The sequence below is a fragment of the Lagopus muta genome, chromosome 3 (assembly GCF_023343835.1).
Source record: "Lagopus muta isolate bLagMut1 chromosome 3, bLagMut1 primary, whole genome shotgun sequence".
Classification (NCBI taxonomy): domain Eukaryota; kingdom Metazoa; phylum Chordata; class Aves; order Galliformes; family Phasianidae; genus Lagopus; species Lagopus muta.
In genome coordinates this window covers 23,531,680-23,559,572 of record NC_064435.1, presented here as the reverse complement: position 1 = coordinate 23,559,572, position 27,893 = coordinate 23,531,680, and the positions used below count along the sequence as shown (strand labels likewise).

The window sequence follows — 27,893 nt, the reverse complement described above, 5'->3', positions numbered from 1 at the left end:
CGCCGCATGCAAAAGTTATTAAAAAAAAAACACACACATGTAAACAAATACCCTTTTCCATATGACCTTTTCTACAATGTTTTCAAAAGTATATTGTCTTTTCAGTTTAACAAAATATTTGTCAACTTTTATTTATAGCTTAAAAGCGTCCCTCAAACTGTCACCAGTTGTCACCAGGAATGCCTTCTATAGGCATGCTGTCATGAGAAAAGCTTTCTGTTCTGAAGAGTCATTCTCGGTCCAAGTCCTTACTGAAGCCAATACACAGGTACCTTCAGCAACCATTGCATCTATCAGACAGCCATTTTCAATATGCGTGATGTAAGGGTTAAACACTACAGATGTCCAAGCAGCAGTGGTTTGTTCACCTGCACTGTTTCTCTCTCTTAATAAAAATAGACACTAAAACCATTAAAGAACATTTTTATTCTTATCAAGTGTGTAGGAGGCAAGCAAAATATTTGCACGTATGATAAAACAGGACATCACTCAATTTCCACATGACTCAGTGCATGTTTTTTAACCTCAAAACTGTAATGAAAGACAATGGCACTTCACAAACTGGATCCCATAAACAAAAAAACGAAATGTCACATCGCTAGTGAATATTGCTAGCACAAATTCACCAGAATAATGTAAGCAGGTAGATATGACCCAGGGCAGATTTCAGACTGCAGTGTTTCAAAGGAACTTTGCTCATACTCAAAGGAACTCCTGATACTTCATGATGCATCTTCAAATGTAGAATACAATTTTATTCCCCATTCTGCTGTTCAAATACTTATGGAGAGGTATAGAGCAGTAGATGTACAACCAAATAAAATGTTAGTCCTCTGGAAAGTCCGTGTTTGTGTTAGCTGCCGAACAAAGACTGGTTCCATACATTGATCCTTGCAGGAGCTCAGCATTTGGTGGTGTCATGAGCTAACAGTTGTCAAAGCTGATTCTTTTACTAATGGCTGATGCTGAAGTGTATGTTGCTGAATATAATTACCTGCAAAAGTGAGGACAAGACCCTGGGAGCCTGCTTTTCCATGCTTGTATCCTCAGTTCATGATAATACACTTCTGGGCTTTGGGAGATACAAAGGTCACCTCTCCCCAGCCCAAAGGGCATTTTTCTCTTGATGACATAAGCAGTCATGCATTCAGTTTATCACTTTCAGACTGATCCTTTGCATCTTTCTGTTGGCTCTTCTTCTTATTTTTCTCTTTGTATTTCATGTGAAAAAATGCACCTCCTATAATTGCACCTGAAAAACAGAGAGAAAAACTTGTCAGTAAAGAAAACATTCTGAAAAGGTATTTTGGCAGAGACTGACAGTGACACTGCAATATATGTACTGCTTCACAACTTGAATGAAACCAAATGGCTCTGGGGAATGACCATGCAGTGTTGGGGCAGCAGTATGCTCATGGACCCCATTCACTGCCCTGAATATCTCCTCCACAGCTGTTCTCTTACATTCATATTTGAGTAGCTGTCCTGTGCAACCTGCTGTAGGTGTCCCTGCTGGGGGAGGGGCTGGACCACATGGACCCAGAAGTCCCTACCAAGCTCAGTCACTCTGTGATTCAGTGATTCTCTCATCCTTTCCTCAATGAGAGAAGCTCTTTTAAAGAGAGAGAATTTTGCTTGAATGAAAGACTTTGTCCCATCAAACTGTATTGGCTGAAGGTTTGCAGTTCACTTTGTGCTTTGTTGAATTGTTTTCCAGTGTCAGTGTTTCTTTTAAATAAAGTAAGGCTACAGAGGACCCTTTCTTTTGAAACAAAAAGTGCTGAGGTCTCAGATAGCTCTTAGCTCATGCAGGAATTCATTCTTGTGTCAGACACACCTCCAAAAAATGACTGTTTTTACGATCGTACCTTCTGAGCTACAAGGTCAAACTCAGCATTGTTGTATAGCCAGATTTCAAAAATGTTTTAGATACCTTTCTCTTCCTTTTTTCCTTGCCCATCTCTGATCCCTCATCCATGCTAGCTCTCCTTAAGACGCTATCATCTGATTTTTCCTTTAAAGTGGAAAAATTATGTTGAAAAATAAACTATGTAAAATCATTTTGGGAATTATTTTTAAAAGTCTTTTATGAGCTACATGCACTGTGTTGTTTTCTTTTGTTTTGAAGTTACAATGTGGTAGCAAATTTTACTGTGCTCTCTAAAGCCAGCCGACTCTTGCAATTAAAATATTCTCAGTTAGTTACCCATTATCATTTGTATTTACATATAGCATCATGCTAAGAGAGGGATCAAACTAAGGCATTGTAAAAAAAAAAATGTTGTAAGAAGCTTGAGCAGAGAGGATAAAGATGCAGATTAATGTTTTTCTCTGTCAATTACTTAATCTGAGCATGGCTTTTTCCATTGTAGGTCTTTTGGATCCCTTTTTTTTCCCTTTCCATCTTCAAAATATGAACATGTGTGCATCAAATATGCATTGGCATTTTCTCTGTCTCTAAGGGTTTGATGTATAGTATTTTGTCTTTGTCTTTTTGGGTAAATAGGAACTTGTTCTTGGAGACTCATTCTCTTTACAAATTGGCATCATTATTAAATAAGTTGGGTGTTCGGTTTTTTTCCCCCCACTTTTATCCTGTAGCTTCACCCTACTCTTTTGAATGTGAGGTCTATAAAGTATTTAATCATTTTCTTTGATTTTCTCCATGGATCTTTCCTCTCTTCTTCATGGCTCATTCACAGTCTCCCATTCTGGTGCTTGTGATCATCACATTCAAAAATCACATGGTGTTGTGCACTGAATTATTTTTGTTCTTTACTTGCTGGAAACGTATGTACTGGAACCCATCAACAATCATCCTCACTGATTTTTCACTTATGTTTCATAAAAAGAATACCAGAAAAATATTATGTTTTGTTTTGGAAAAGTTTTAAGCCATTTGTCAGCTCAAGCTCATGGTAACAATATAATTTACTTTGTTCAAATAAGTGCCAGTTTTCCACAGCTCAATTTATTCTCACTCTGGAAAATGGAAACCTACAAAGCTCAAACAGGTGAAAGAAATAATAATTATAATCTAAGGGTAGCAGATGACTGGAAATCTAAAGACAGTAAATAGCATGACATGACTGGACATTTTTTTACTATTTTCACTATAATCTGAAAGCCCAAGACAGGCTTCCAGTCCATTCTCTGATGGGGAAAAGGTGGTAGTTAGCAATAAAGTGGCAATATGCTATAAGTGTAGGATTTTCTTCTGTCATAACAGCCTTCTATGCCATTATACTTGCATGCAGAAGAACATGCAGTACAAAAGAAATGTGTTTCTATGACCAAGAACCTTCAAGTTTGCAGCAACTGTGGTACAGGATCATGATCTGAGGTATGAAATCTCTCTTTTGCTTATTCTGCAACATCTATGACATCTCTCCACAGAAGAAGTGAATTAGCAGCAGCATCTCAAAGACCAGACTTCATGTCAACCAAGAAGAAATCACCTACCAATAATTATCAGGACGCCAAGAAGTATCCCAATTGCCTGACCGGTGCTTGGCTTCGAGTGCTCACGTTCTACTTGTATAAAACATGAATTTTCACTTGAACACGTGCAGATGCTTACTGCAAAAAGAAGTGCCATGAAGTTAATGAGAAGTTTAACAGTGCAGTTTGATCATTCTTACACGTTACTGTTGTCTTGAAATAATAGTTCTGAGCATAGCATACCTTCAAGTGCCACTTCTCTCTCCAATTGTGGTACTCCGTTGTCATTAATTATCATTGAAGCAGTATATACTTTCTCTTCAAAGTTAGTATGCTTTGGAGAGAGGTAAGCATGAGTAGCTGTAAATAACAAAAAGGTATATTAGTGTCAGCACAGGGAAGAAATTCAGCTCAACATTACTTACAGCTGCATATGTTTTTCCATAAGGCTGCTTTCCACGTGATGGCACTTCCTGTTTTCCTCCAGGTCTTTCTAGGTCTTACTGGTTTGCAAACATGAAGTCAAAAGGGACTGTCTGAATGCATAGTCTGGCCTCTTGTGTCATATGGCCAGAGAATTTCCTTCTTAATTTCTGCAGCAGTCAAATCTAATCTTGGGTTTTGCTACAGTGATGCCATCACATATAAACCAAGAGTATCAATCATTATGTACTCTTATAAGACAAAACCAACTAAAATTGTTCCCAAGAAAATTTGGAGGACAAATCAGCTTTCTATTGCTCTTACACTGACATGTCCAAGACAATCTAAAACTGGGAAATGTACAAGTGTAACATTCATTGGGATCAGTTTAAAAGTCCATCTAAGCCTATATCTTATCCAGTAATAGAATTAAACAGTAACTGAAGATTACAATAAAAAAGACAAGCATATGTATTATTTTCTCCTAATAGTCTCCTAGCCTTCATTTTCACTTCAAGGACTTCCTGGACAAGATCTAATTTCTTTATTTGAATCTGTTGAATATTTCTATATCCAAAATATCCTGTGACAAGAAGTTCTACAGTCAACTGGTTTCTACTCAAATAACTTTGGATCACCAGTGAACTTTGCCTCCTTATTGCACATCCACATGTTTTGCAGATACGTAGAACTGCACAGTTCCTAGCAAAAAAATAGTATAGAAAACCAAATGTGAATTCCCTCTACGGCAAGAGCTGACCACTTACTCCAATTTCTGATTTTTAGATAATTTATTCTTTCAAAACTTGTCCCTCTCACCATGCCAATCCAGACTTATCTAGTGAGACATTTCATCAGAAGACTTTTAGGAATGGGCTTTATCAACCCAGCGCTCTTATTCACGTGCTTACTGTCCTCCTTCAAAAAATATAGTTGGATTGCGAGGCAGGACTTCTCTTGGTACACAAATAGCAGTAACTCATAGACAATTTACAAACATCTCTAACTTTGCCAGAAATGACTTATGTTATTCTAAGCTTACTGTATAGTTCATTCTTATATGTTTCTTCTCTCCTCAGTAGCAGTGAAATATTAAATTGCAATGTGCTTAATGTTACTCTTAAATAAATAAATAAATAAATACTTCAGTGTTCAAATAAGTGCATACCAAAATGTATGGAATTTCTCAACAACTTACATTTTTTTCTACCTGAAATATTGGGTATGTGATGGTAGGAATGGAAAGGAATTCAATATTTTGTTATGTTTCCCAGACAACTTAAAGAGCCTCATTTCATTATAAGAATAACTTTATTAACTTACCATTGACTTTTGAGATTTCCCAATTATTTCTTGTATCAATATCATCCTTGAGAGAAAAGGTAATTGTTGAGAAAAATTTCTGTTCATCATCATCAGTAGCTCGAATTAGTGCTTTCTCTCCTCCTCTGAGCGGGTAGCAGAAGAAAACAGGATAATCCATGTTTAACCGTGGAGGGTTGTCATTCACATCCTTTAAGTTTAATACTAAGGGTGCTGTGAATTTCTGAGCCGCGTTATCTGTAGAATTTAACAGGATGCAAAATTACAAATCACAGCTTGGATGTAGAGGCTGGGTTGGTTCATTTGCAGCTGTCTTATAGGTATCCTGGTCAACATCATGTGGGCAGTGGGAGGTGGTACTCTATTCACGGAACGTGGAGGCAAGGCCTCAGGAGATCCAGATAGACTGGTGGTAGCTTCTACCAGTTCTTAAAACAGTGTGATTTATTTCTTGCTAACTTAACTTACTGGCAACTAACACTGGCAAACCAAAGGAGGCAGCTAGACCACTGTATCTGAGAAACAGTTGTATTCAAGGTCAGAGCACTCACTCTTTGGAGCACTCTTTTAAGTGTGAAACTCCAAACATTTCCTCTCTCTTTTCAGTACATGAGAAACACAGGTCAATACCCTGCCACAGGGCCAACATAAGATACTCGGGAAAAGCTCTCAGAATCTTGTTATTTCTTCTGCCCATTCCTATAGGAATGGCCCCACTCCAACTCAGTGTTTGAGGAAGCACACCTTCCTCCTGACATACAGTAACTGCATCTTTATATCCTCCACAACAGAGGACAGCATTATTTTTAAGAAGTGCTTAATAAGGGGGAAAACAAGATTTATACCTATTCAGTTAGATATAGCCCAGAGTTTTTAACTTCTATTTGATTTAAAACACACAAGGAAATCTCCACATGTAAACTACCTCAAAGATGCTAGTGGACCTAGGAACCTCAATGAATTTCAGACTAACTAATCTATTAGCTTTATTTGTAATAAAATGATTTGTAATCTCCAGATTACAAAGTTACTCTCCAGATATGTTTTTGGGAACCTTAGACATGCCTACCAAAAGATCTAAAATCTTTATATCTGCGGAGAAAAAGAATGGTAAAAAAGTTGATGCTGAAAACATTGAAGAAATTGTGATCTTCACTGTATGCCTTGTTGCTCAAGCAAATATAATGGTTTATGATAGCTGACTTCTTGAAAGCTGTTTTAATCTTCATGTTCTCCAATTTCAAAATATCCTTTAAGAAAGTTTAATTCTTAAGGGATATATCCTTCTAAAGATGTATCACATGTTCCTGTACTTTTCATGTGTTCAGTTTTGCTGCCCGGTCCTCATGAATTCATGGGAGATACGATCATTACTCACACACCAAGAAGGGCAGAGGATTTATTTGTGTGTGTGTATGTAGTTGTTTCATCACTTACTTATCTCTGATGCAACAACATTAACTCTGTACGCTTGTTCTTGTTCTCGATCCAAAGCAGAAGCAGTGTATATCTGCCCAGTGGTTGAATCAATCCTCAGCCATTTTCTCCAGTCACCTTCTAAGGAATATCTTTAGAACGAAATAAGAAAAAAAGCATGTACACTATTCCAGATCATGAAAAAAAGTTTACGGAGAAAATACTTTATTGATCATAGGCAAGTAGCTAGATTAATGTTGTACTTGAAGAGAAAGGTCCAAGTAGTACTGCCAACCAGAAGGGACAGACAGAGGAAGAGAGGTCAAACCCATTCATTTCTGGTAGTGATTTAGTTCAGAGGGTATAGAGTGAGAGCAGAACTATGGGAATGCCACCACTCCTCCAGCTTATGTGTGCTTCACCTTCCTAGTAACTGTAAAACCTGCTGTATTTCTAGCTTTTGATCTAGAAGTATGCTCTGTCCCAGTGCCATACCCCTCTCTCCCCATCATGTCTGCCATGCCTTGGTTTTTATGGGGACACAGGCCATAGGAGGCAGGGATATAAAAAGCAGCAGAGCCAGGATAAGCAAGGGGCCAGCACCCTGAGCTGGGCTGCTGTATGATTACCATAGGAGCAGCCTTGAAACTGGGAGTGCTTTAAAGATCACTGCTTAATTGCCTGTATATTGTTGTTTAAAAAAAGAAAAAGAAGAAAGCACAAGGTCTCTGGGTATTTATTTATACAAATTTAACCACGAACACATGACCCAGTTAAAAACATTTGTTTGAATATCTTTCATTGACTACTTTTGTTCTTTCAGTACTCGTTACATTAAAAACAGCATGCTGACATGCTTGTACATTTTTACTCTTTATATTGTACTTCTTTCAACCTATTTTTTGGCATAAATGTGGTTCATGTAAACATGAATTCCTGTCATCTGTCTCTGTCATCATCCCCCAGAGCTTCTGGACTATGTGGCTCACTGTCAAACCATTTTGACTGAAGGCCAAGCCTGTTAAGTTCCCAAAAGTTAGGGAAAAGTAGAAAGCCAGATGATAAACCACTGGGAATAAAAAAACACAGAAGGCCTAATGGTTGTATTCTGCAACTCCATTAACTACTTGGTGTTTAGTCAAATTTCAAGGATTGTTTGCTTTGGATTGATCTTTTCAGCATTCTAGCTGGGAATTGTTCAGAAAGAACCACAAATAGTTTTTCTACCCAACACTGCTGTGAAAGGTACATTCACACCATGTGGCACAGCTTTGTGCATGGATCTGAGATGTGGCAGAGGCTGAAGACATCTTGACCTTATGACAAAGTGTTAGGCACCAAATGAGCCAGTCTGAGGTTTTGCATCCCCTCACAAGCATAGGAACTGGCTTGCACACAGCCTTGCATTCAGAGTGAAGGTAGATCTTTAGTCTTTGACAGTCAGAAAAGAAAATGAATGAATTATCAGACATGGACCTGAGTGTCACTATTATTTTTGTGTTTTAGGATAAAAAGTGCTGAAGTTGCTTGACAGACACGAAAATCAGCTACTGCCCTACTGGTTCCTGGGAGCATTCAGTACATCATTCATTCCTTAAAGACATTTGGTAATGTGCATTTGGAAACCCTGCTATTTTCAAACCAGTTCTAACTTTTTCCTGGAGACATATATTGTTCTTTTCCACATTTAGTTTCACTGCTCCAGGGCCCCACTGGCAGTGTTTGTCACAACACAGATGGATAGATGACTGAAAAAGCACTGCCTGGAAGTCTCCTGTGGGTAGGTCACTGGCCACCACTCAACAACATCTCTTCCTTCTACTAGGAAATAAGAATAAGCAAGCTTTTCTTAAAAAAAAAACTTTTTCTGTATTCCAAACACCTTTTACTCGTATTAGAAAGAAAATTATAAATCCTAAGTACAATAAATAAACAAGTATTTGTCACATTTTTTACCGTACAGCATCCCCCTCAGGATCGTGGGCCTCCACTGTCGTGACCAGAGTATTTACAGGAACATCTTCAGATAATTCTGCAGTGTAAACTTCCTGGTGGAAGGCAGGAGGCTCATCCACATTTGTTACAAAGACTTTGAACAAGGTAAGGGAGCTGGCATTGTACTGCACTCCTGACACCAGAGGCTCGGGGTTTGTGGCGTTGATCACCAGGTTGTGCACTTCAGCTGTTTCAAAATCAAGAGCCTGGATAAATCAGAAAAATGTACTTTAAGCAATGCTTGCTTCAGCCTGCTTCAGCAAGCACCAGATTGATGTGAGAATGTTCTCGTTTTTCATCTGTGGCCCACCTGGTGGAGCCTGACCCATGAGGAGTCAGCAAAGCACAGGCAGAGGTCCTCACTGCTGCTGCCAGAGGGCAGAGAGGAGCTCCCCTGCCTTTCTCACCATGAGAAACAGCAAAATCCTCTTCTTCCCAAGATATAGAGGAAATAAAGAACTGTCAAGAGTAAAATGACACTGGGAACAGTCAATTTAAATGAAACCATATGCCCATTTGGAGGGTTCCTCAGCAACCACATTTCCTAATAATGTTGCCACCTGCCTGACTAAGTTTAATAACTGTTTAATATCCTGTTTACAGCAATAGTATTTATAGTTCCGTACTAGAAGGCCTTGGATGACCTCTGGCTTATAAAAGTCTTGTGAGGATTGTTGCACCATGGAGTTTCTCACAATTGCCTCCTCAAGAAAGAAATGATACTGTGGTCAAGCTTGAATAACTGCTCTTGGCCTGGCTAGTGGCAGGTAAACTTGATGCTAACAAGGTGTCACTCCTTGGAAAATCATTTTTTCAGCAATCATTTTTTCAGACCCATAGGTCTTGCCCTTCCAAAAAGGCTAATTTCAAAGGGAGAAGTATTTTGTTATTAAAATGCCTGGATTCAGTGGAAAACCTTCCTTGTGTTTCTGATTCCAACATTCAGCATGTGGGATTTATCAGCCACCTCAGCACACGCTGACCTTGTCTTTGCCACAGTCAGCATTTGTCTCTGCAGGAACAAACTGTCCTATGCTGAATCAAGCCAATTTCACCTGTGCTTGGGGGCAAAAGCCACCACCATCCTAGATCACCAGTAGGGTGGAAGATCAGTTCCATGATAGCCTACCACTGTGGCTGCAGTCAATCACTCCAATAATGCAATTTTTCCCCTGTGGTACATGAAGATCTCCTGCTCTGTTAGAGAAGGGGGCAACAGCAGAGCCAGCAGCAGTGTGTAGGCATATATAGGAGAAGAACAAATCCATCTATTCACCTTGTTAATCTTCAGGAATCCTCGGTTTGTCTCGAAATCTGTCTCTATAATGAACACGTTGTTTGGATCTCCTTCCTTCACTTGGTAAATGATGTGGGAGCTGCCTGTGGCAGGCTCATCCCCGTCAGTAGCTTGAATTTCTAATAACACCGTTCCTACTGGGAGATTTTCAGGAACAGTCACGTTGTGATACTGAGAAGAGATTGGTGAGATGTGACACAGTGAGCATCATCTGTAGATTAAAACCCGAGTTCTGCAATAAGCTCAATAGTAGAGCTGGGCTAACTCACTGCCCAAGATCAGCAAGAAAGGCACTACAGCAAAGCTGCTTTATCTTCTTTTTTAGCTGCACATTTAGCAAGTATGAGGGGATCCCTGTCCATGGGTAATCGACCAGTACAGTCCAAACTAGCAGTCCTAGACCCTTTGGGGCAGCTTTTACGTCCTCTGCTGAAATTGCTCCAAGCACATGCAATGATCACAGCAGAAGGGACAGTACAGAAGTCTGCTCTGTTCCCACTGAGCACCCTGATCACAGAGACTGTTGAATATTTAATTGTTCTATTGCACTATTGATCATTGCCACATTAGCAGTCTAGCATAACTTACTGTATTTGACGTGTGCTATAACCCAGCAATTTTGAGAACAGGTCCTGAACTAAGAATTTCTGGCAAGAAAGAGCTTTCTGCGTAGGCACAGAACAAATAGCTGGGCAATGTGGTCAGCAAAGCCCAAAAACCAGTTCAACTTCCCCTCGAGGCCACCAACGTCTGATGAGTTGGATAGGTTTCCTGATCCTTGTGCTTCCATTGCCTGAAGTACAGCAGGATTTTGTGCACATCAGGTATAGGCATGTTGGCCTCTGCAGCATCTGTAGCGAGACGGGCCAACTGCCTAAAGTTAGGGAAGGTCTGTAGGCTTCAGTAGCTCCACCAGAGTGAAAGGCAAGAGCCTGACACTTGCTCTGGATCAAGGGCCAGCAGGTCTATGTTTGGATTGGACTGCCATTTTAATTAATTTTAAAGTCTCTTCTTCCCTCTTCCCCTCCCTAGAACATACATTTCTGAAATGAACAGCCTTAATAGAAGCACTGCCATTTATGGTCTGGATACACATTGCAAGCAGGCTTTGCAGCAATTCCTTGACTTTATTCTTACTCTGTTGTTCTGTTACCTGTTCTGTAAATGGTTAGTTTCCCACTGACTTCTGTGGACATTGAGTCATGCTCAAACATCTGTCAAAAGCTTGTTAGAAACATCAAAGATGGTGTTATAAATACTCACATCTGATTTTTCAAAGATGGGAATCTGGTCGTTGATGTCAATGACATGTATTTGCACATCACAGATTGTCTGGAAAACTGCACGGAAAGAGAACAAGCAATGTCACAGCAACCCTTCTGCCAAAAATAACTTTGCTCTGCAAGAGTTCACTGTGTGCAAAAGTGAACACTGTCAAATTGCTTGAACCAAGCAAAGCCCTGCTGTTGTAAGAACTTCATTTCTAGTGTCCCGTAATCAGTGAAAATCTCACTCTCTGTCCTACCATTCACCTTTCCAGTTTCCTCAACATTGGCTCATCCTGTTTCATTTCCCTCATCTTTTCTTTTATTATAGATCAGCTATGAGCTGTGCCATCTCTCCCAATATCACTTTTGCATATAGAAATTTACCACCGCGATGTTCTTTTACCTTGTCCTCTTGGCAGGCCATTGGACACTGCCCTAATTTTCATTCCAGCCAGACTTAACTTCAGATCCCAATAAATCTGCCCACTGCCTGATCAGGGAACCCCAGCTAGGGGACTGTGATTTTAAAACTCTGTCTGTCTGTAAGCTATTCCAGTATAGATGGATTTTTGTGTTTTCCACATGTGCTCCATAAACTGAAAGTTAAAAATTGCTTGGTTGGAATTCAAGAAAGTGTATAATTCACTGCCTTCTCCTCCAGCAACGTTTTCCTAGTGGTGCTGTTTCACTAAGGGGCTCATCTCTCTGCTTTGTGTGCAGGGATGTTCCTCCAAACACAAATGTTACCTTTCTTTGAGGACCTCAGCTCAAGGCTTTAAGCTTTACATTCCATACAGTGAACCACAAAGGATTCCTGGGATCTTGTGTAATGGACAAGATTGTTATATCCTGGGCTGCATTAAAAAAGGGGTGGCAGCAGGGAGAGGGAGGTTATTGTCTCCCCAACTCAGCTCTTGTGAGGCCCCATCTGTAGTACTGCCAGGCCTGGAGCCCCCAGTACAGGAAGGACATGGAGCAGGTCCAGAGGAGGGCACTAAGATGATCAGAGGGCTGAAGCACCTCTCCTATGGGGACAGGTTGAGGGAACTGGGCTTGTTTAACTTGGAGAAGCAAAGGCTCCAGGGAGACCTCATTGTCACCTTCCAGTTCTTGAAGGGAGCGTATAAACAGGTGGGAGAACAGCTGTTTACGAAGATGGATAGTGATAGGACAAGGGGGAATGGTTTTAAACTGAGAGAGGAGAGGTTTGGGTTAGATATTAGGAGGAAGTTTTTCATACAGATGGTGGTGACACATTGGAACAGGTTGCCCAAGGAGGTTGTGGATGCCCCATCCCTGGAGGCATTCAAGGCCAAGCTGGATGTGGCTTTGGGCAGTCTGGTCTGGTGGTTGGTGACCCTGCACACAGCAGGGGGTTGAAACTGGATGATCATTGTGGTCCTTTTCATCCCAGTCCATTCTATGATTCTATGATTTTTAAAGATGAAGTTCAGCTCTAAATCTTCTGAAATACATTATCTGGACTCTCTGCATGCATTTATTTATTTATTCATGTATTTATGAGTGTGTTTGAGAAATTTTAGGGAAAAAATGCGATATGTAAACAATCAGGCATACATCTTCTCTTTTTTTTTTTTCCCCTGTGCAAGGAAATCTTTCGTTAACAAAGTGCTTGGTTTAACCATGCACTGCCTTAGAGCTGGTTTCCTTCCATCACTTGCACTGTGAGTCACGCTGAACATCTCTACACCTCAAGAACAAGGAAAGACAGCTCTGGAGCAGGTCAGCATCCAGTGATGCTTCCAGTGAACTCCCTAGGATTCATTTCATCTCTTGGACAGTGAGGATGTGAACAAAATTACTTCAACATATAACAGAAAGCATTACATACCTTCATCTGTCACCTGCACCTTCAGGGAATAGTTAGAGGCAATGCGTTTGTTTAATGAATGGCCATATAGCTGCAAAACCCCTGTGTCTTGCTGAATAAAGAACAGATTACTTGTAGGAACAGCAGGATCCTGACTCAGAATTTTGAATTTCAGCCGAGAATTGAGAGTGTCCTTCTGATCATTGTCTGTGGCAGACAGAGTGCCAATGCTGCTTCCTAGGACAGAGGGGAGAACAGAGTCAGCCAGATAGCACAGTGCTCCTATTTCTGCTCAGAGGTACACACTGACCACAGCAACACTAATAAATATACAGCTCAGTGGAAAACTCTGCAATGGACACAATCATTTGACTTCTTATAGTTTTTTCCTTTAGCATTCCAACCAGCTGCTCTGGGCCTGTGCTATTTGTTCTGATCTAAAGTGTCTATTGATCTATCTGCAGTAGATACTTTAGACTTGAAACCAAATAACTGATGTGAAGACGTAGAAGTAAATTTTGGTAATGGCCCACTGAAGTCAGAGGTATTATGCTGGAGGAGCACCAGGATGAGAAGAAATGAGCTCAGATCAACATTTATAGAAATGATAACAACTGAAATGATAATATAAGTGTTGGTTTGTTGTGGGGTTTTTGTTTGTTTGTTTTCTTTTAACATTCTAACATTCTAACATTAACACTTTCTTTTAACATTTTAACATTAGTCCAAACCCGTGGTTGTGGGAAAATGCAATGTTATGTTTTATATTGCAGACTATTTTTTAAATGCAGTTTTGGAATCTGACTTCAGACAGTTTATTGATCTCTTTTCTGTGTGAACTGTCAACATGGAAACAAGAGGGCTGTTAGCACAGAAGAATGTTTTACACTTTGGGGTCCAAATTTCTGTCTCTGTTTGCAGCCAGCCGGAAAAAATAAGAGGACCAGAATTATGTGAGTATGAATGAATGAAAGATATCTTCTTACCTCCGCTTTCGTTTTCTTGAACTTCAAGTATAGTAACGGCATTCTGGCACACTGGGGGGTTGTCATTAATGTCTTCCACAACTATATTAATTTTCAGAGGTTTGTCCACCAGTTCTCCTTCTTTGTCTTTTGTGATCACAAAGAACGAATACTGCAATGAGGGTATTGAGATTAGGTGTGTTGAATGTCTAAAATGACATATTTGCATTTAAATAGATAACTATGGGAGCTTTCTATGCAAAAGAAATATTCCCTCATTTAACCATTCAGCATTTTCCCTCTGTTTACTTCAGAACTGTTCCATTATACCTTTGTACACAAGATCTCAGTTCTCAAAAGAACTGCAAAATCCTGAATATGTCACTGTCCCGAGATCTTACTCTCAAAAATTCAAGAAAAGCAGGAATATCTCATTTTTGTCGGTTTACAAGTGAATCTGTTACATCAGAAAGGATTCCTCCAGCATAACTGATCCCTAGCCCTTCTGTCCCCAGATTTCCTCCAAGAAAAAAGAACAGAGGGTTTTCTGTATAGAAGCCCATCGTATAGAGAACTTCAGGTAACTTTACAGTTACAGCTGCAACTAATACTTCTCCTCTGCTATGCTGTCTGGGATCTGGAGTGGATTTAGAATATCCTCTTCTTGTGAACCAACAACCCTGCTATGGTGTGTTCTGCACTGCATATTATACATAATGTCGTGGGTGGTGACTGCTACACCAGACCCACGTGGAAGTATTGTAGGGTAGAAAACATAAGTCTCTCTTATAGTATAGTAGGTGAATAGGCTTTCGCATCTACTAAGAAATTAAACTTTAATTTCCTTTTTTCCCCATGTCCTCCTTAGCTTCCTTGTGTTTACTCCCACACCAGTAATCAGCTTCCCACTATGCTCTCTCCCACCAGCTAAGTTGCACGTGTTTACTTACAGCATCCTTTTCTTCCCTGTCCAATGGCTCAGTCACATAAATAAACCCATTCTGATCGATGGAAAATGGGAGCTTGCCCAGACTCTCTTTTTCAAAAACCTCATAAATTACATCTGGCTCATTTGACTGCACCTAAAACCACAAAAATTAGTCAGGACAGGAAGTCGTAAGTGTGGATTGAGATTTAACAGGGATCATTTCTGGGCCACAAACAGAAAAGATTGCATTCCTGTTAGATACATAAACAAGAAAATTAGCAGTTTGGCAGGCTCTCAGGACAAGGCTCAGAAAAACTGGCCAAGAGTCTACTCCAGTTCTCTGAATAGTTGTGGTAAAGCAATTTTATCTCAGTTTCTCCAGCTGTCAAACATGGGCTATCTTTTTGTGAGTGGGTTTTGTGAAGATTAATGGCAATACAGGAGAAGAAACTGTCTTAACACTCATCTATTCCATCTCCTCTCACTGCCTTTTACAGCTTGTTGTTCTTGGTTTGTCTAATGCAGAGACGTGGAGCATCAAAGCAAATATCCACTACCTACCTGTACATAAGTGTGTGTAAGCTCATTAAATGCATCAATGTCTGTGACACAGAATCTTTAGTGGGGTACTTCAGATTTAAAATTAAATTAAGTAAGGAGTGTCAAACTAGTGTAGGAGCTGATATTACTGTTTATATTTCATACATTCTAACAGCAACTGCATTTCATTTTCCAGTAGGCAGAATCAGCACACCAACAGCTGCCACATACAATTTATATACGAGCCACCTAGAATGTGAGCACCAAACTGTTCTTCCACCTATTTTCACACTGGGCTTCCTTGGGCTGTCACTGAGGCCAGTGGAAACTGCACCCAAGCAGTTAGTCCTGCAAACACAGTTGGATGAATTCAACCAGACCCAGGAGATGATTGCACTGAGGGTGCCAGTGCTAAGGTGCTTTTCAAAGTCAAACATTTCTGAAAGGCTGTCAGTCTGTTGGTTAATATTTATTGGTGCATATACCACTCTCACTCTGCAATTATGGGCAAAATATTTTGCTTGCCCAGTGAAACATCAGAAGAGAAATACCATCAGAATGCAGGAATCTGAAGGAGGTTTTTAAGCCCTTCTTAGGTACTGTAGAGGAAGCATGTGCATTATGTGACACAAAAGTGGCCACAGAAGATGTCTCTGAGTAAAGGGAACTATTCACAATGGGGCTGCAGTGGAGCTGGACCCTTGACAGGCTGTTCTGTAGACAGAAAAGGCTAACTTCAGAATTACCTTAAGCGGGCCAGCTCTTGATTTGTCCAAAGCCTGGAGGACCTTATGTGTTACAGAAAGGTGATAAAACACAGCAGGAGAGAAGAGGAGCACCATCGCAGCGGCACCAAATTGCCACACATCAGGAACTACCATGGTGTATCTTGAGAGCATGAGAAGAGACACACAGCTCATCCCTGTAGGGACTACATGGGGTTTTCCATCCTCTGGGACACCCATGCAAGATCATACCTTCAGCAGAGAACACACATCTGCTGTCACTATAAGTACCTGTTACTATCCTCGAAGATTTTTCTCACAGACCTCTATATTTCAATCTCTAAACTAATTCACTCAGGGTGTCCTCACTTTATCTTTCATACTGTGGCAAACAGCCATGTAAGGTACCGTTCTTTCAGACACTACCTTATAAGAAAATTTTCAAAAGTTTCCACCATTCATGGGATATTCTTGCACAGAAGTGATGCTACCAGCCTCTCCAAACTGAAGGACAAAGTCTAGCCTCTTTATCTCCATACCTTTAGCCCATTAATTTCATACTAATAATATGTTAATGAGCCCTGTTCTGAAGATCATTTCCAAAGGATATCATACGGAAAATAACTGGGAAGTACTAAAGTCCTGGAGAATTAATCACTGAACTCGGTGAGCTGGAATAAAACAATCCTGTGGTACTGAGTAGCCTTGCAGGAACTGAAGCCAAGGGCCTTACCTGGCTGATATTGACAGGATGGGGCTGGGTTGAGTTTTCCTTAATTGTGATGGTGGGAGGAGCCTTCCACAGGCTCTCCTTCACAGTGATGATCACGTCAACACTGTTCTTGAAAGCATTTTCTGTCATCCCTGCCATGTCCTTCACAGAGACGACGAGTGTGAAGGTGTCCTGCTTTTGGGGGTCTAAGTAGTAAGAACCTAGGGACAGAGCAAAAATTTGTAAGCGAAATGAAGCAGAGGCTGGGAGATGTTCCACCTGACTGTTGCCTACTATATGCACCTTGCTTCTGCGTCTGCTGGAGGCTTATTCCTCAAATGGATCTCTGTACAAATCTCAGCAAGCTGTATTTTTCAGGTTACTGCTTTTGGTTTTCTAGATTTCAAAGAGTAGAACTCCCCAGGATCTCGCTTAGTGTATTCAGAGTTTTGTTTCTATGCATATCCAGAAATATATGCTTCTTTTCTGATAGACAAACAATTTTACATACCTGTCCTACTTGGTGAGATTTCTCCAGTTAAACTATTAATCTGGAAAAGCATTTCTGCATAAGGATTGGGAAAATGGTGGAGAATGCTGTAGTTCAGTTGCGCATGGGGAGTTCTAGGATCATCGAGGTCAGTGGCATGGACACGCATGAAGGGCTTGCCTGTTTGGATTAGAGAGACAGTGATAACAATTTAGTCTCAACACATAGTCCATCTGTGTAGAGCTCACTAGCCAAGAAGTCAGATTGCAGTGAGCTGCTTCTGTTTCATTTCACAGTTCTTGTGTTAAGCTATGTTTGGGCATGGAGATTACATTTCTTGTGTGCCACCCCGTGGGTCCACTATCTCTGCTTGATAGGCTCACAACGGGGGTGAAAACCAGTAGATGTAGAAGTGGAAGAGATAACTCTACCAGCCAAAGAGTGCCTGTAACTGGATTGTAGCTCACTGGTATCTCTTACTTTAAAGTCACTTTGTAGTCCTTATGCAAATCAGTTCAACTCAAAGCACTCTTAGAAGAATGCCATACAAGGAGTTGTGATACGCTCCCTGTAAACAAAGGAGCAATCATAAAATGAAAAAAAAAACCACAGAGATGCACGGTAAGATGAACAAAATTTTGCATTTTGAGCACCTATGTAACATTCAAAATCTTTTTGCCTTGGATGAGGTTAAAGTATACACCAAAATATTGCAGAATGGTTTTCTAGCACCATATAGCCTAATATGCATATTATTGAATGTTTCCTCTTGATTTCATGGTCACAGTGATAGAGCTGGCTGAGCTATTTGTTTCATTTCCAAAATATGGGTCTCAAACTGCTCTTTGGTACTTCCTTAAGACTGGAATGGATTTCTGCAATCCATAATCCAAGTTTCTCTGGCAAATACTGTCTACTCTGATGTTCAAAGATTTACATACTTTTAACGTTCTCCTTCTGCATAACTTAGGCAACTTTTAACTTTTGGACTTCTTCAAGCATAGAGTTGTTTGTTTTTCCTTTTCAGTGCAATGAAGAGGACAGCAATATTTCCCTATTAAGTAATACTTGCAAAGCAAGAAGTAGAGTGAAAAATTTCTGATTACACTCATCCCTTTTCACCACACAGTAGTCACTTTTTTGCATATTCATTTACATTATACTTGCTTGCATCTTTATTTAGTACAGTCTTGTAGGAAGGAAAACTTTTTTTTCAGCTTGTTGAAGCATGATACCCAATTCATCTTACCACTTAACTTTTCTATCTAACTCTTACTGACTGTAATATTAAATTACTACAATGATTACCTGCACGGGAGTTCTGCCTCACAATTCCAGTGTATTGTGTTTGGTCAAATTTTGGTGGGTTGTCATTGATATCTTCAACATATATTGTAACAGCACATGGACCTTTCACTATTTCTCCATTTTTATCCAGGCTTTCCACCTAGATTTGAAAAAAGAAAAACAACAGAATAATTCAATGCAGATGAATTCAGGATTTGAAAACCTAAATGAAAATCAGATTGTCAAATGCAAGGTCATTCTTACTGTGCTACAAATCTGGTGAGAGTCATCATCGAGTGGTTCCAACAACAGGGACCAATTCACCGCAATAGCCCACTTACAATGATTCACCATACTAAGCAATGTCAGCAAAAGAGAATAACCCCCTCCTGCATTTGCTGACATTTTTCAGAGAGCAATTTCTGTGTTCCAGCCTCAGCAAAGTACTTTTACTCATGCACAGCTTTGGCCTAAAGATTTCCTTTAAGCAGAAATGGAAGTTTTCTAAAGAACAAGGAGAAAACTCAATATGATATAGAGAATTCAAGTGTGCCATAGTTAACATCAACCAGAAAATAAGCTGATCTAAAGGTTTGTTAATACAACTTAATTCTTAGTTCTGATTACACTTTTGTTCCAAACACTTTGACTTCTCATTTTTTCAGCCTTGTTTCACTTTCAAGCACCAAGTATATATTATATTTGTCAGACTTTATTTTGTTTGCATGTAATCGATCAGATCACAATTATTTATACTTAACCAAATATCATTATTCAGTTCTGTCATTTTTCTTCTCGTCTGTAAAGGATTTGCGAATTTAGAGTTAATAACTTCTTGGGCTAGGAAATTGTCCTTTCTAATACTTGCCATTCCAAGTGTGCTTTAGAGCTGATAACATGAAACCATTAAACCTGAAGATCTAGACATCTTGTTCTGTAGAAAAATAGCTAAGCCTAGCTAAAGCATCATCACGTTCTCTGTCTGCTCAGACACTGATCCTCTCATAAGCATTTCTTTCTCCACTGTCAGTGCCTCAAAGAAGGAAATGCCATTTTTGACATAGAATAAGAGCATAAGGCTGCACTGAGTCAAAAAGATGTTTATTTGCTGTCCTACTCCCAACAGCATTCATGATAAGATCCTTATGGAATTAATATAACAGGGCAAACATACTATCATCTTTCCTCTAGTAGCTTCCAACATCTGCCAAATAGCTTTCTGCTGCTAACACAGGTTACATCTGTGCTTCTGAGTCTAAATATCTTCTAGTGACATCATTTGTCACTAAGTAGTAGATAATAACCTTCCTAAACAGACTATGATAGTTTATTTTCATGTTCTAACCATAGGATTCACCACAACAGTCTTCAGCAGTTACAGGCAAGCCTCACTTGTGGCACCATATTTCACTTCTAATCAAGTTTTCTCCTCATGTTAGGACTACTAATGGATTGGTTTTGACATCAGGATAATTCTTGTTCTCAGTGTAACCTTCCTGTGCAAAATCTTTCAAAACTCTAAAATCACATCTTTGAGCAACGCTCAGAATAAAAAAAATAAAAAGCTGGCTATTAATATAGACAAAATAAACAATTTGAAATTCCAGCACAGTTTTCTATTTGTTTCATGTTTCCCCCAAAATAAACTGAATGCAAATAACCCTTCCTTTTTATTTTTCATTGAGTTTTTACCTGCAGATTGTGCACAACTTTGGTCTCCCAGTCCAGAGACCCATTGAGATACAGTGTTCCTGTATCTGGCAGAATGTCAATTAGTCCATCCTTTTCACCAGTTGCTCTGAATATCACATTGGGAGACTCAGATGTGAACTAAAATGAGGAAAAATCAGAAGAAAAATCAACTTTTTTTTTTCCAGAACTTTCAGCATAATTTAAATAATTTTGGGCTTTTTTGTCTTTTAAAATCTATTGCCAATAGTGTGCTTGGTTTGAAGAATGATAATGCAAGAGTCTGCTCAAAAAATCTGCTGTTTTCTGATCCCTCTCCAAAACACAGCGTTTTCACACCATTTCCTGAGTGCTGCAGGAAATCCCAAGTGTGGTTTCTTTCCAAAGCAAACGTCTGTCTAGGACAGGACTTTGTCTGAGCACGGGAATGGAAAATAATGACACACATGCTCCATTTGCCTGGGAGCTGGATCTGTCCTTCTGTGGTTGTGGTTTTGGGAAGAAAATCTCAGAGCCTAAGGAAAATGATGACACAGTTGCATGGAAAGCCATTCTCGAGGAATGCTGATATTATTAATCTCTGTCATACAATATGCCCTTAATATTTTTGCTTAAGAGAAGGGGTTGTCTCCTGTTGTTTGTTTGTTTGTTTGTTTGCATATAGACTCTTGAATTCACAGGTAAAGGAAATCAAAGTTAATTTCAGATCCTTTCAGGGGACTGCTTGTCCCATCAGCACAGGCAGTAAAATTGTCCCTGAGGTAAGCACGTGAAGACTATAGGTTTTTGACAAGTGAATATCAGGAGACACTGATTACCTGGTAAATGGCCCGCACTCCCGTTCCTTCTGGAATTGAAAAATTCATGTCTTTAAGAGGTCCAGTTAAATGCAGGTCCCCCAAATTCTGGCATGTGGCCTGTGAGGGGGGGGAGGAGGGGGAGGAGGAGAGAAGAAGAGAGCAGCTTAGGAACATCTGTTGTCATCAGGCACAAACAGAAACCCTCCACTTCCAAGCCCATTGCAAGTCATTTTGCTGCAGTGTAACGGAAGAGATATTTGACTGAACATCTCCGAGTGTGTATTCATTTTTAAAGAATGCTTTTTTTTTTCTTTTTCTTTTTTAAACACAGGTATATAGTGATAAGACAAGGAGGAATAGCTTTAAACTAAAGGAGGAAGATTTAGATTAGATGTCAGGGGAAGTTTTTATTGAGAGGGCAGTGAAGGATTGGAACAGGTTGCCCAGAGAGGTTGTAGATGCCCACCCCTGCCAGTGTTCAAAGCCAGGTCGGAGGGGGCCTGGCCAGTCTGATCTAGCACTTGGTCTAGCAGCTGGCAACCCTGCCTATGACAGGGATTGGGAACTTTATGATCCTTGAAGTCCCTTCCAACCCAAGCCATTCTATGATTCTATGATTCTATAATGAACTGATATTTGACCAACTTTCAAGAGCAAATTAGCACACTGAAGAGCTGACGTTAGACTAAGAGCAAAAGAAAATAAACAGAAGTGTTACAGGACCACACCAGTGTCCCTAGCAGAACCAACACATCCATCCAGGAGCCATGCAACCCTGTAGCACAAATGCTTTGGGGACCCCAGCACCCCATTTGGAAAAGGAAACGAACTGGAGATGTACCCCATGTTATTTCCTCAGAAAATTCAAATGGAATCGTGAAATGTGTTGTGAGGGAACAAGCTGGGCATCTCCAGGTCCCCAGTTCCACCACTCCCAACATCAGAGCAGGCCACACAGGTCTGTACCACACAGGTCCTATGCTTTCACATTGTAAGTGTAAAGCCCTACTGCAGCAAACATGCTCAGCTAATCTCCTGCTGGCAATCCCTTCACAGGCTGTTTTTTTTCACAAATTTTTCATGACTTTTATAACCAATCCCTGTCTGGCGCCCAAAGATCTCCAGGCACACACTTGCCCTAAAGTTTCAGGGCAGTTCTTGTTTCCAAATGAAAAAGACAAGGTCTCTTAGAGCAGCATACGAGACAATTCAACCTGCGGTTCTGCAAGGGCAAAACCAAAATCCTAAAGGATGTCTATTCTCCTCTCTGTCTCTAAAGTCACATCAGTGCTGACAAACCACCTGCCAGGACTACAGTGATGTTGTTGGGCTGCACTCCCTGCTGAGATCCTCCCAGAGTTTTCCTCTCTTTATTCTGGAGGAAAAATGAGTTTATTCTATTTTATGGATTCAGAGAGACATTGCCACACTATTTGCAGCTCTTTGGAGTCAGGCACTGTGCTGCATGACTTTTCCCCTGGATTTGGTTCTGATGCTGCCAGGACAGCTATTTAGCCTCTCACAGAAAAGTGCAGTTTACATATCACCAAGGGAAAACTTAATTCCAACTATGACATAGCTAAGTTCAGCACAATTTACCCTAAAGCGCTGTTCTGTGTGTGTGTGTCACAAGCTGCGTTTGAATAACACCAGATTGTGCTTATAAATAGCCAGAGATTTTGCCCTCTTTGCCTGCAAGGGTAACTTCTTGCAAATGGGAAAACTGGAATATTGTGAGAACTGGGGAAAGAGTTGTGAGGTGAGAGGAAAGAATTCTAGTGAGCATTAGTGACCGTAGAAACATACCCAAAGAAACCACGTAATAGCTACGCATATCAGGATACAATACTTTATGGCTGCCCTTTGCTTTTTCTCTGGATGTTGATAGCTCATCTCAAGACAGGGGATTAGCAGGAGCCCAAATCTGAATTGCTCTGGTTCTCCCCACGTGGCACTGGTGGGCACAGCCTGACCCCCGCAAATCTCTGGAGGTTTTCCCAGGGCCATTTTTTGGAGGGGTTTTCCTTGGTCGTGTTTGACAGCGGGAGTTGCCCCACTGTGAGGAACAAAGGCTGACACCATAAAACCCAACAGGTTCAAAGTTCAGGCTTTGATGCAAGTGAGATATCTCTTCCTGTCAATTAAAATTGCTTTATGTGCACCATAAATGTTTCCAAACGTATGTCTACAGCATGAATCACTCCTCAGGGGCCTAAAGGGGAAATAAGGTTTACTCCTTGGCCCATAAGCTGGCTGACAGCTCAGTTTCAAACAGCCATACGCTGTGGCATGGCTTCCTGGGATTGGAACTGCCAGTGCCGCTGCCTCTGGTAAGGGAAGCTGCAGCAAAGTGCTTCCTGTTGCACACCAGTCCTACGCCCGGAGTCTCCACATTTTAAGGCATTTTTTCGTAGACTTGAATTTGATTCACTCTAGCTTTCCAATTGATTTCAATTTTAAAGAACAAACAGTCAGGGAAGCCTTTATGGACACCAGGAAATCTATTGAATGTAGAAGATGAGGTCCATAAATGGCAAAATTTATACATTTCATCTCCACAAAATTACCTAAGGAATATATGTACTTGAAATAATGAGGTTGAATAATTAATACGTGTGGGTTAAACCATATGCCATTATATGCCATAGAATACAGAGAAACACAGAATTGCAGGGGTTGGAAGGGACCTCCATAGATCATCGAGTCCAACCCCCTGCTAAAGCAAGTACCCTTCAATAGGTCGCACGGGTAGGCATTCAGCCAGGTCTTGAATATCTCCACAGAAGGGTACTCCACAACCCCTCTGGGCAACCTGTTCCAGTGCTCAGTTAACATTCATTTACTATGTACGGGTTATAATACAGGACAGTGCACTAGGATGTGACAGATGTCTGCATTGCTTAATGGTTTGCAGCAGTATTTTTAAATCTTAACTGGCAAAAAAGCCAATCTATTGGAAAACGTGGTATCTAAGGAGAAACTATAAGAGGCAAAATAGATAAACTGATTTCTTCCAAATATATATATATTTTTCCTCATCAGTGACATGGCTGCTTAACCTTTGGCCATAGGATCACATACACGGTTGCGATGTCCTCCAGCACCCAGTTTTACGGCTGCTTAGCTGAGCTCTTTTCATGTTAGAGCTCCGAGGCCCCTGGGCAACCTTTGACATTTTCTTCCAAGATAAATGAAGGAAAAGCTGCAACTCACCCACTGAAAGGCAAGCAGAAATTGAAGTCCACACAGCTTAAACATACTGGAATATGATTTACTTCAGCTCCTGCAAAGAAGAGGTGAGAGAAACTTTAAGCCTATGAGCTAGCCAACTCTATCTGTGCGTAGAGATTACAGGTAAACCTTTATACAGTTATAAAGATGAACACCGAAGGACTGCTCACCCCTCTCAGGGGCTGCAGGAATGGGAACAACACACTTGTCCCCAGTCTGCTGGAGGTCCCAGGTGCTGTGAGAGCCTCAGGTGGCTGCTAGAAATAAGCCAAAATCAGCACAAAATGTCAAGTCATGTGGTCTCACTACTGGGCTGGTCAGCACCACACAAGCCCTCTTCATTTCTGCTTTACTAAATGCAAAAGCATGTTGAAAGGGAACATATAATCACAGAAAACTGTACATCTTTGTGGAAGCTACCCTAAGGGCCCTGTCTTCTGGTCACAAAACCACTCCTTGCACCTTGCAGAAGCAGAGGGAGCACCCCTTAAAATTAGCTGGCTACTGAAAATGAAATTTCCAAACCAGAGAGCACTGCATGTCTCAAGAGAACCTGGTTTTCCAAAAAAGGCAGTGACTGGTGTTACATCCTCCTGCAAATGAAATGGTTCTTCAGAAATGAAATCTTACTTCCTCACTGCTACCAGATTTTAACTAAAAGGATGAGGCTTGTCCTGGAGAGAGGTGAGGTGGGGGTACAGTGCTGATGACTCCAGTGCAGATCCATGTTCACCTGGCTCACACCTGTAGGTATCAGTCAGCCACCTCAGCCCTGTCCCTTAGAGGCGTCCACTGAAATAAAACAGCATGAAGGCACAGCACCCTCCCTGGTGCTTGGCCATTCCATCATACCTTTTTTAAGCTTTATTTTCTTTAACATCTGACTAAAAATAGGACCTGCAAATATAGAAATTGTTGTCCACATTGCTGTCCACTTATTTTGAAGTGTGACACAGTGTTTTCTCTAGCAAATGTCATTCTGAGGAATGTGTGCAATTGCACCCTTTGAAATTACTGGGCTTCTTCCATGTACCCGAGCTAGCTGGGTGGGTACTGGAAGAAAATGTAACAGCACACCTTTGAAACTAGATGTGATGAGGAAAGTCATTAGATCTGTCTGAAAAGCATGGCTGAAGGGCAAACCTTCAGTGCTTGGCACTGATGCTGTTGAGCAGGTCCCTCACTGCCCTGCCTGCAGCCAGAGGAGATGGAACTGTGCACAAGCAAGATGGAGAGAAGTCATTTTGAACCACCTGTGAAGATACCTCCTGCTCCCAATATTGCAATTAGATAGTCTATGGAGGTGTGGGCCATTCCTCTGTCTGGCAACTTCTCTGCTCCTCCCAGCACCTTCTGAATACACTGGCCAATTTCAACTGCATTCAATAGCAGACAGGAGCCTCAAAAAATGAATTACTTATGGTGGCAACTGGAACAGAAGACGTGGGAATAGCTTGGTTTGGGTTTAGGGAGAAGAGAAGGAGCAAGAGAGGAGAAAGTTTATGGATGCAGCATGTTCACCCTTAGCATAAGGAACAGAAAATGCACTCTTTCATGTCCATCTGTGCTGTGTCTTCATCAGGTGTCTCTGCCCAGAACTGACTGCAAAGTTTGGCAGTGGAAATACAGACATTTCTTGGATTGGACACAAAGTGTCCTTACTGGAAATAAATATCATGCCCTAATGAGGTACCCTTTGCAGGGCCTGTTGTAAGGCAGTGATGAGTGGTATGAATCTCCATTGTGCATTTTTAGTGTCAACCATTGCATGGCTGAAAGCTGCTGCCGAGTCACAGCACTACCAAAGACCAGAGCACCAAAACACGTACTCCTCTGCCACTTAGAATAGATTTTGGGTCTATATGAACAGATACATAACTTATCAGCATTAGACAGTTTCAGGATTGAAATAATAGCAAAAGCAGCCTGAGATCTGGATGAGGACTTGACCCGTATTTCCCCTTCATTTCTCTGTTTCATTGCACTCCATATCCCTAGTAATTTTTTTTTTTTTTGTTCCCTACCTGAAAAGAAATCTCTAGGATAACCTCTAGCATGCACATATCTCAGCAACTTTCAATAATAAACATTCAGAGAAGAAAGAACATTCCTGGAGGCTAAAGATCAGGAACAATCAGAAATATTTTGTTCCATGGAAAAAAAAAAAAAAGAAAAAAAAAAAGAAAAAAAAAAGAAAAAAAAAGCTGATTTTCTTAAAATGATTGATTTCAGATGTTAAAATTCAGTGAAGAGAAAACAGGGGAAATAGATCCAAATCAAATACAAACCAGACAGCCTCAGCACAAGCAGACATCCATTTTACAAGGACAGCTGAGTTCCTGACACTGCCAGCAAAGCCTTCAGCAAACCCCTTGTTTCAGCCTTTAAAGTCTCTCAGTGAAACAACAGCTAGCTCACCGCTTACCTGTAACACAAAAGGCTTCTTTTGATCTAAAAATTGCTCCTTTCTTCCAGCCGTGGTGCTTGCCTTTGCACAGGTTGGCCGTGTCCGTCTGTGCGTCTCCGCACAGTGTAGAGTTTCTGAGACTCGCCCTAGAGGTTCAGCAGCTCAAACATTAACAGCATGGAGAATTATTGATTCTTAATGACTAGGTGTGGTGGCACAAAATGGCAGCTGCGGAAGGAAGCAGTTCAGCTCTAAGATAATTTACAGCCTTCGGTATATTTTATGTCCATTGGGGTTTTCCTTCTGAATTCTGTTTTCCAGCGGGGTCACGAGGAAGGTGATGCACAGAATGTGGGTTGGGGCCACAGGGGAAAAGTTGTCCTTCTAGGAGGACAGGAAGTGGCAAGGGGACAACATGACCCTGGGTAGGGAAAGTGTTTGCTGCTTGCCTTGTCAAACGGACAGTTTGGAGATGGAAGACAAAGTTTTGGGCATAGAGGTGATGTGTTTTCTATGTGTGGGGAGGACTTGTCCTGTTTGTAAGAATACTCCACCCATTATGGACTCAGAGGGCTCAAATTCTTCCTGAGGTGTGCAGTAAATGAACTTTGGTAACTGGGCAAATCACTTGCTCATTTCCAGATGGGCCTCTCACAACAGATGTAATGGTTCCTCTCCCCTGTATGTCAGCTTTCATGTCTGTTTAGGTGTTAGCCCAATGGTTAGAACCACTGCCTGCTGGTCTCTGTAATTACAGCACCGACGGTAAGGGGAGCTGAAATCAACTGGACTGTAAGAGGCAATAGTAAAATAAAAAATAAATAAAATAGCACTGAAATCAAATCTCAAAAAGCCCACAGAGACACTTAGAAATACAAGAATCATGATGCTGTATTTCCCGCTAACCCACTTTTTAACACCACGCTTATTTCAGATGCTTTGAACAGACTGGTTTTGTTCTCCTGTGAAATGTTAATATTCATCCAGATTCTAACTTCTGGTGTCAATTTCCCAAGTATGCTATATTACTCCTGAACATTGTTCAATCATCTGTGCAGTGCATTAAGCATTTTCTGAATTAGGCATCCAAAGAAAGGCGCATTTAGAGCTGCTTATAGCTGGAAG

The 27,893-nt window shown here is 40.7% G+C and overlaps 1 protein-coding gene across 1 annotated transcript; it reads right to left on the bottom strand.

Annotated features, from left to right (window-relative positions):
- On the bottom strand, positions 1 to 27,212 carry CDH17 (cadherin 17). Its single transcript, XM_048939961.1, has 18 exons — positions 26,787 to 27,212; positions 24,344 to 24,413; positions 21,149 to 21,247; positions 20,334 to 20,471; positions 18,663 to 18,801; positions 17,376 to 17,534; positions 16,886 to 17,085; positions 14,910 to 15,041; positions 13,981 to 14,131; positions 13,016 to 13,231; positions 11,159 to 11,235; positions 9,875 to 10,066; positions 8,560 to 8,804; positions 6,625 to 6,755; positions 5,188 to 5,424; positions 3,685 to 3,801; positions 3,463 to 3,579; positions 1 to 1,252 (listed from the first exon to the last, which is right to left on the bottom strand). The coding sequence occupies exons 2-18, from the start codon at positions 24,386 to 24,388 to the stop codon at positions 1,140 to 1,142; spliced, it is 2,508 nt and encodes an 835-aa protein (XP_048795918.1). The 5' UTR covers positions 24,389 to 24,413; positions 26,787 to 27,212; the 3' UTR covers positions 1 to 1,139.
- Positions 27,213 to 27,893: the final 681 nt, after the last annotated feature.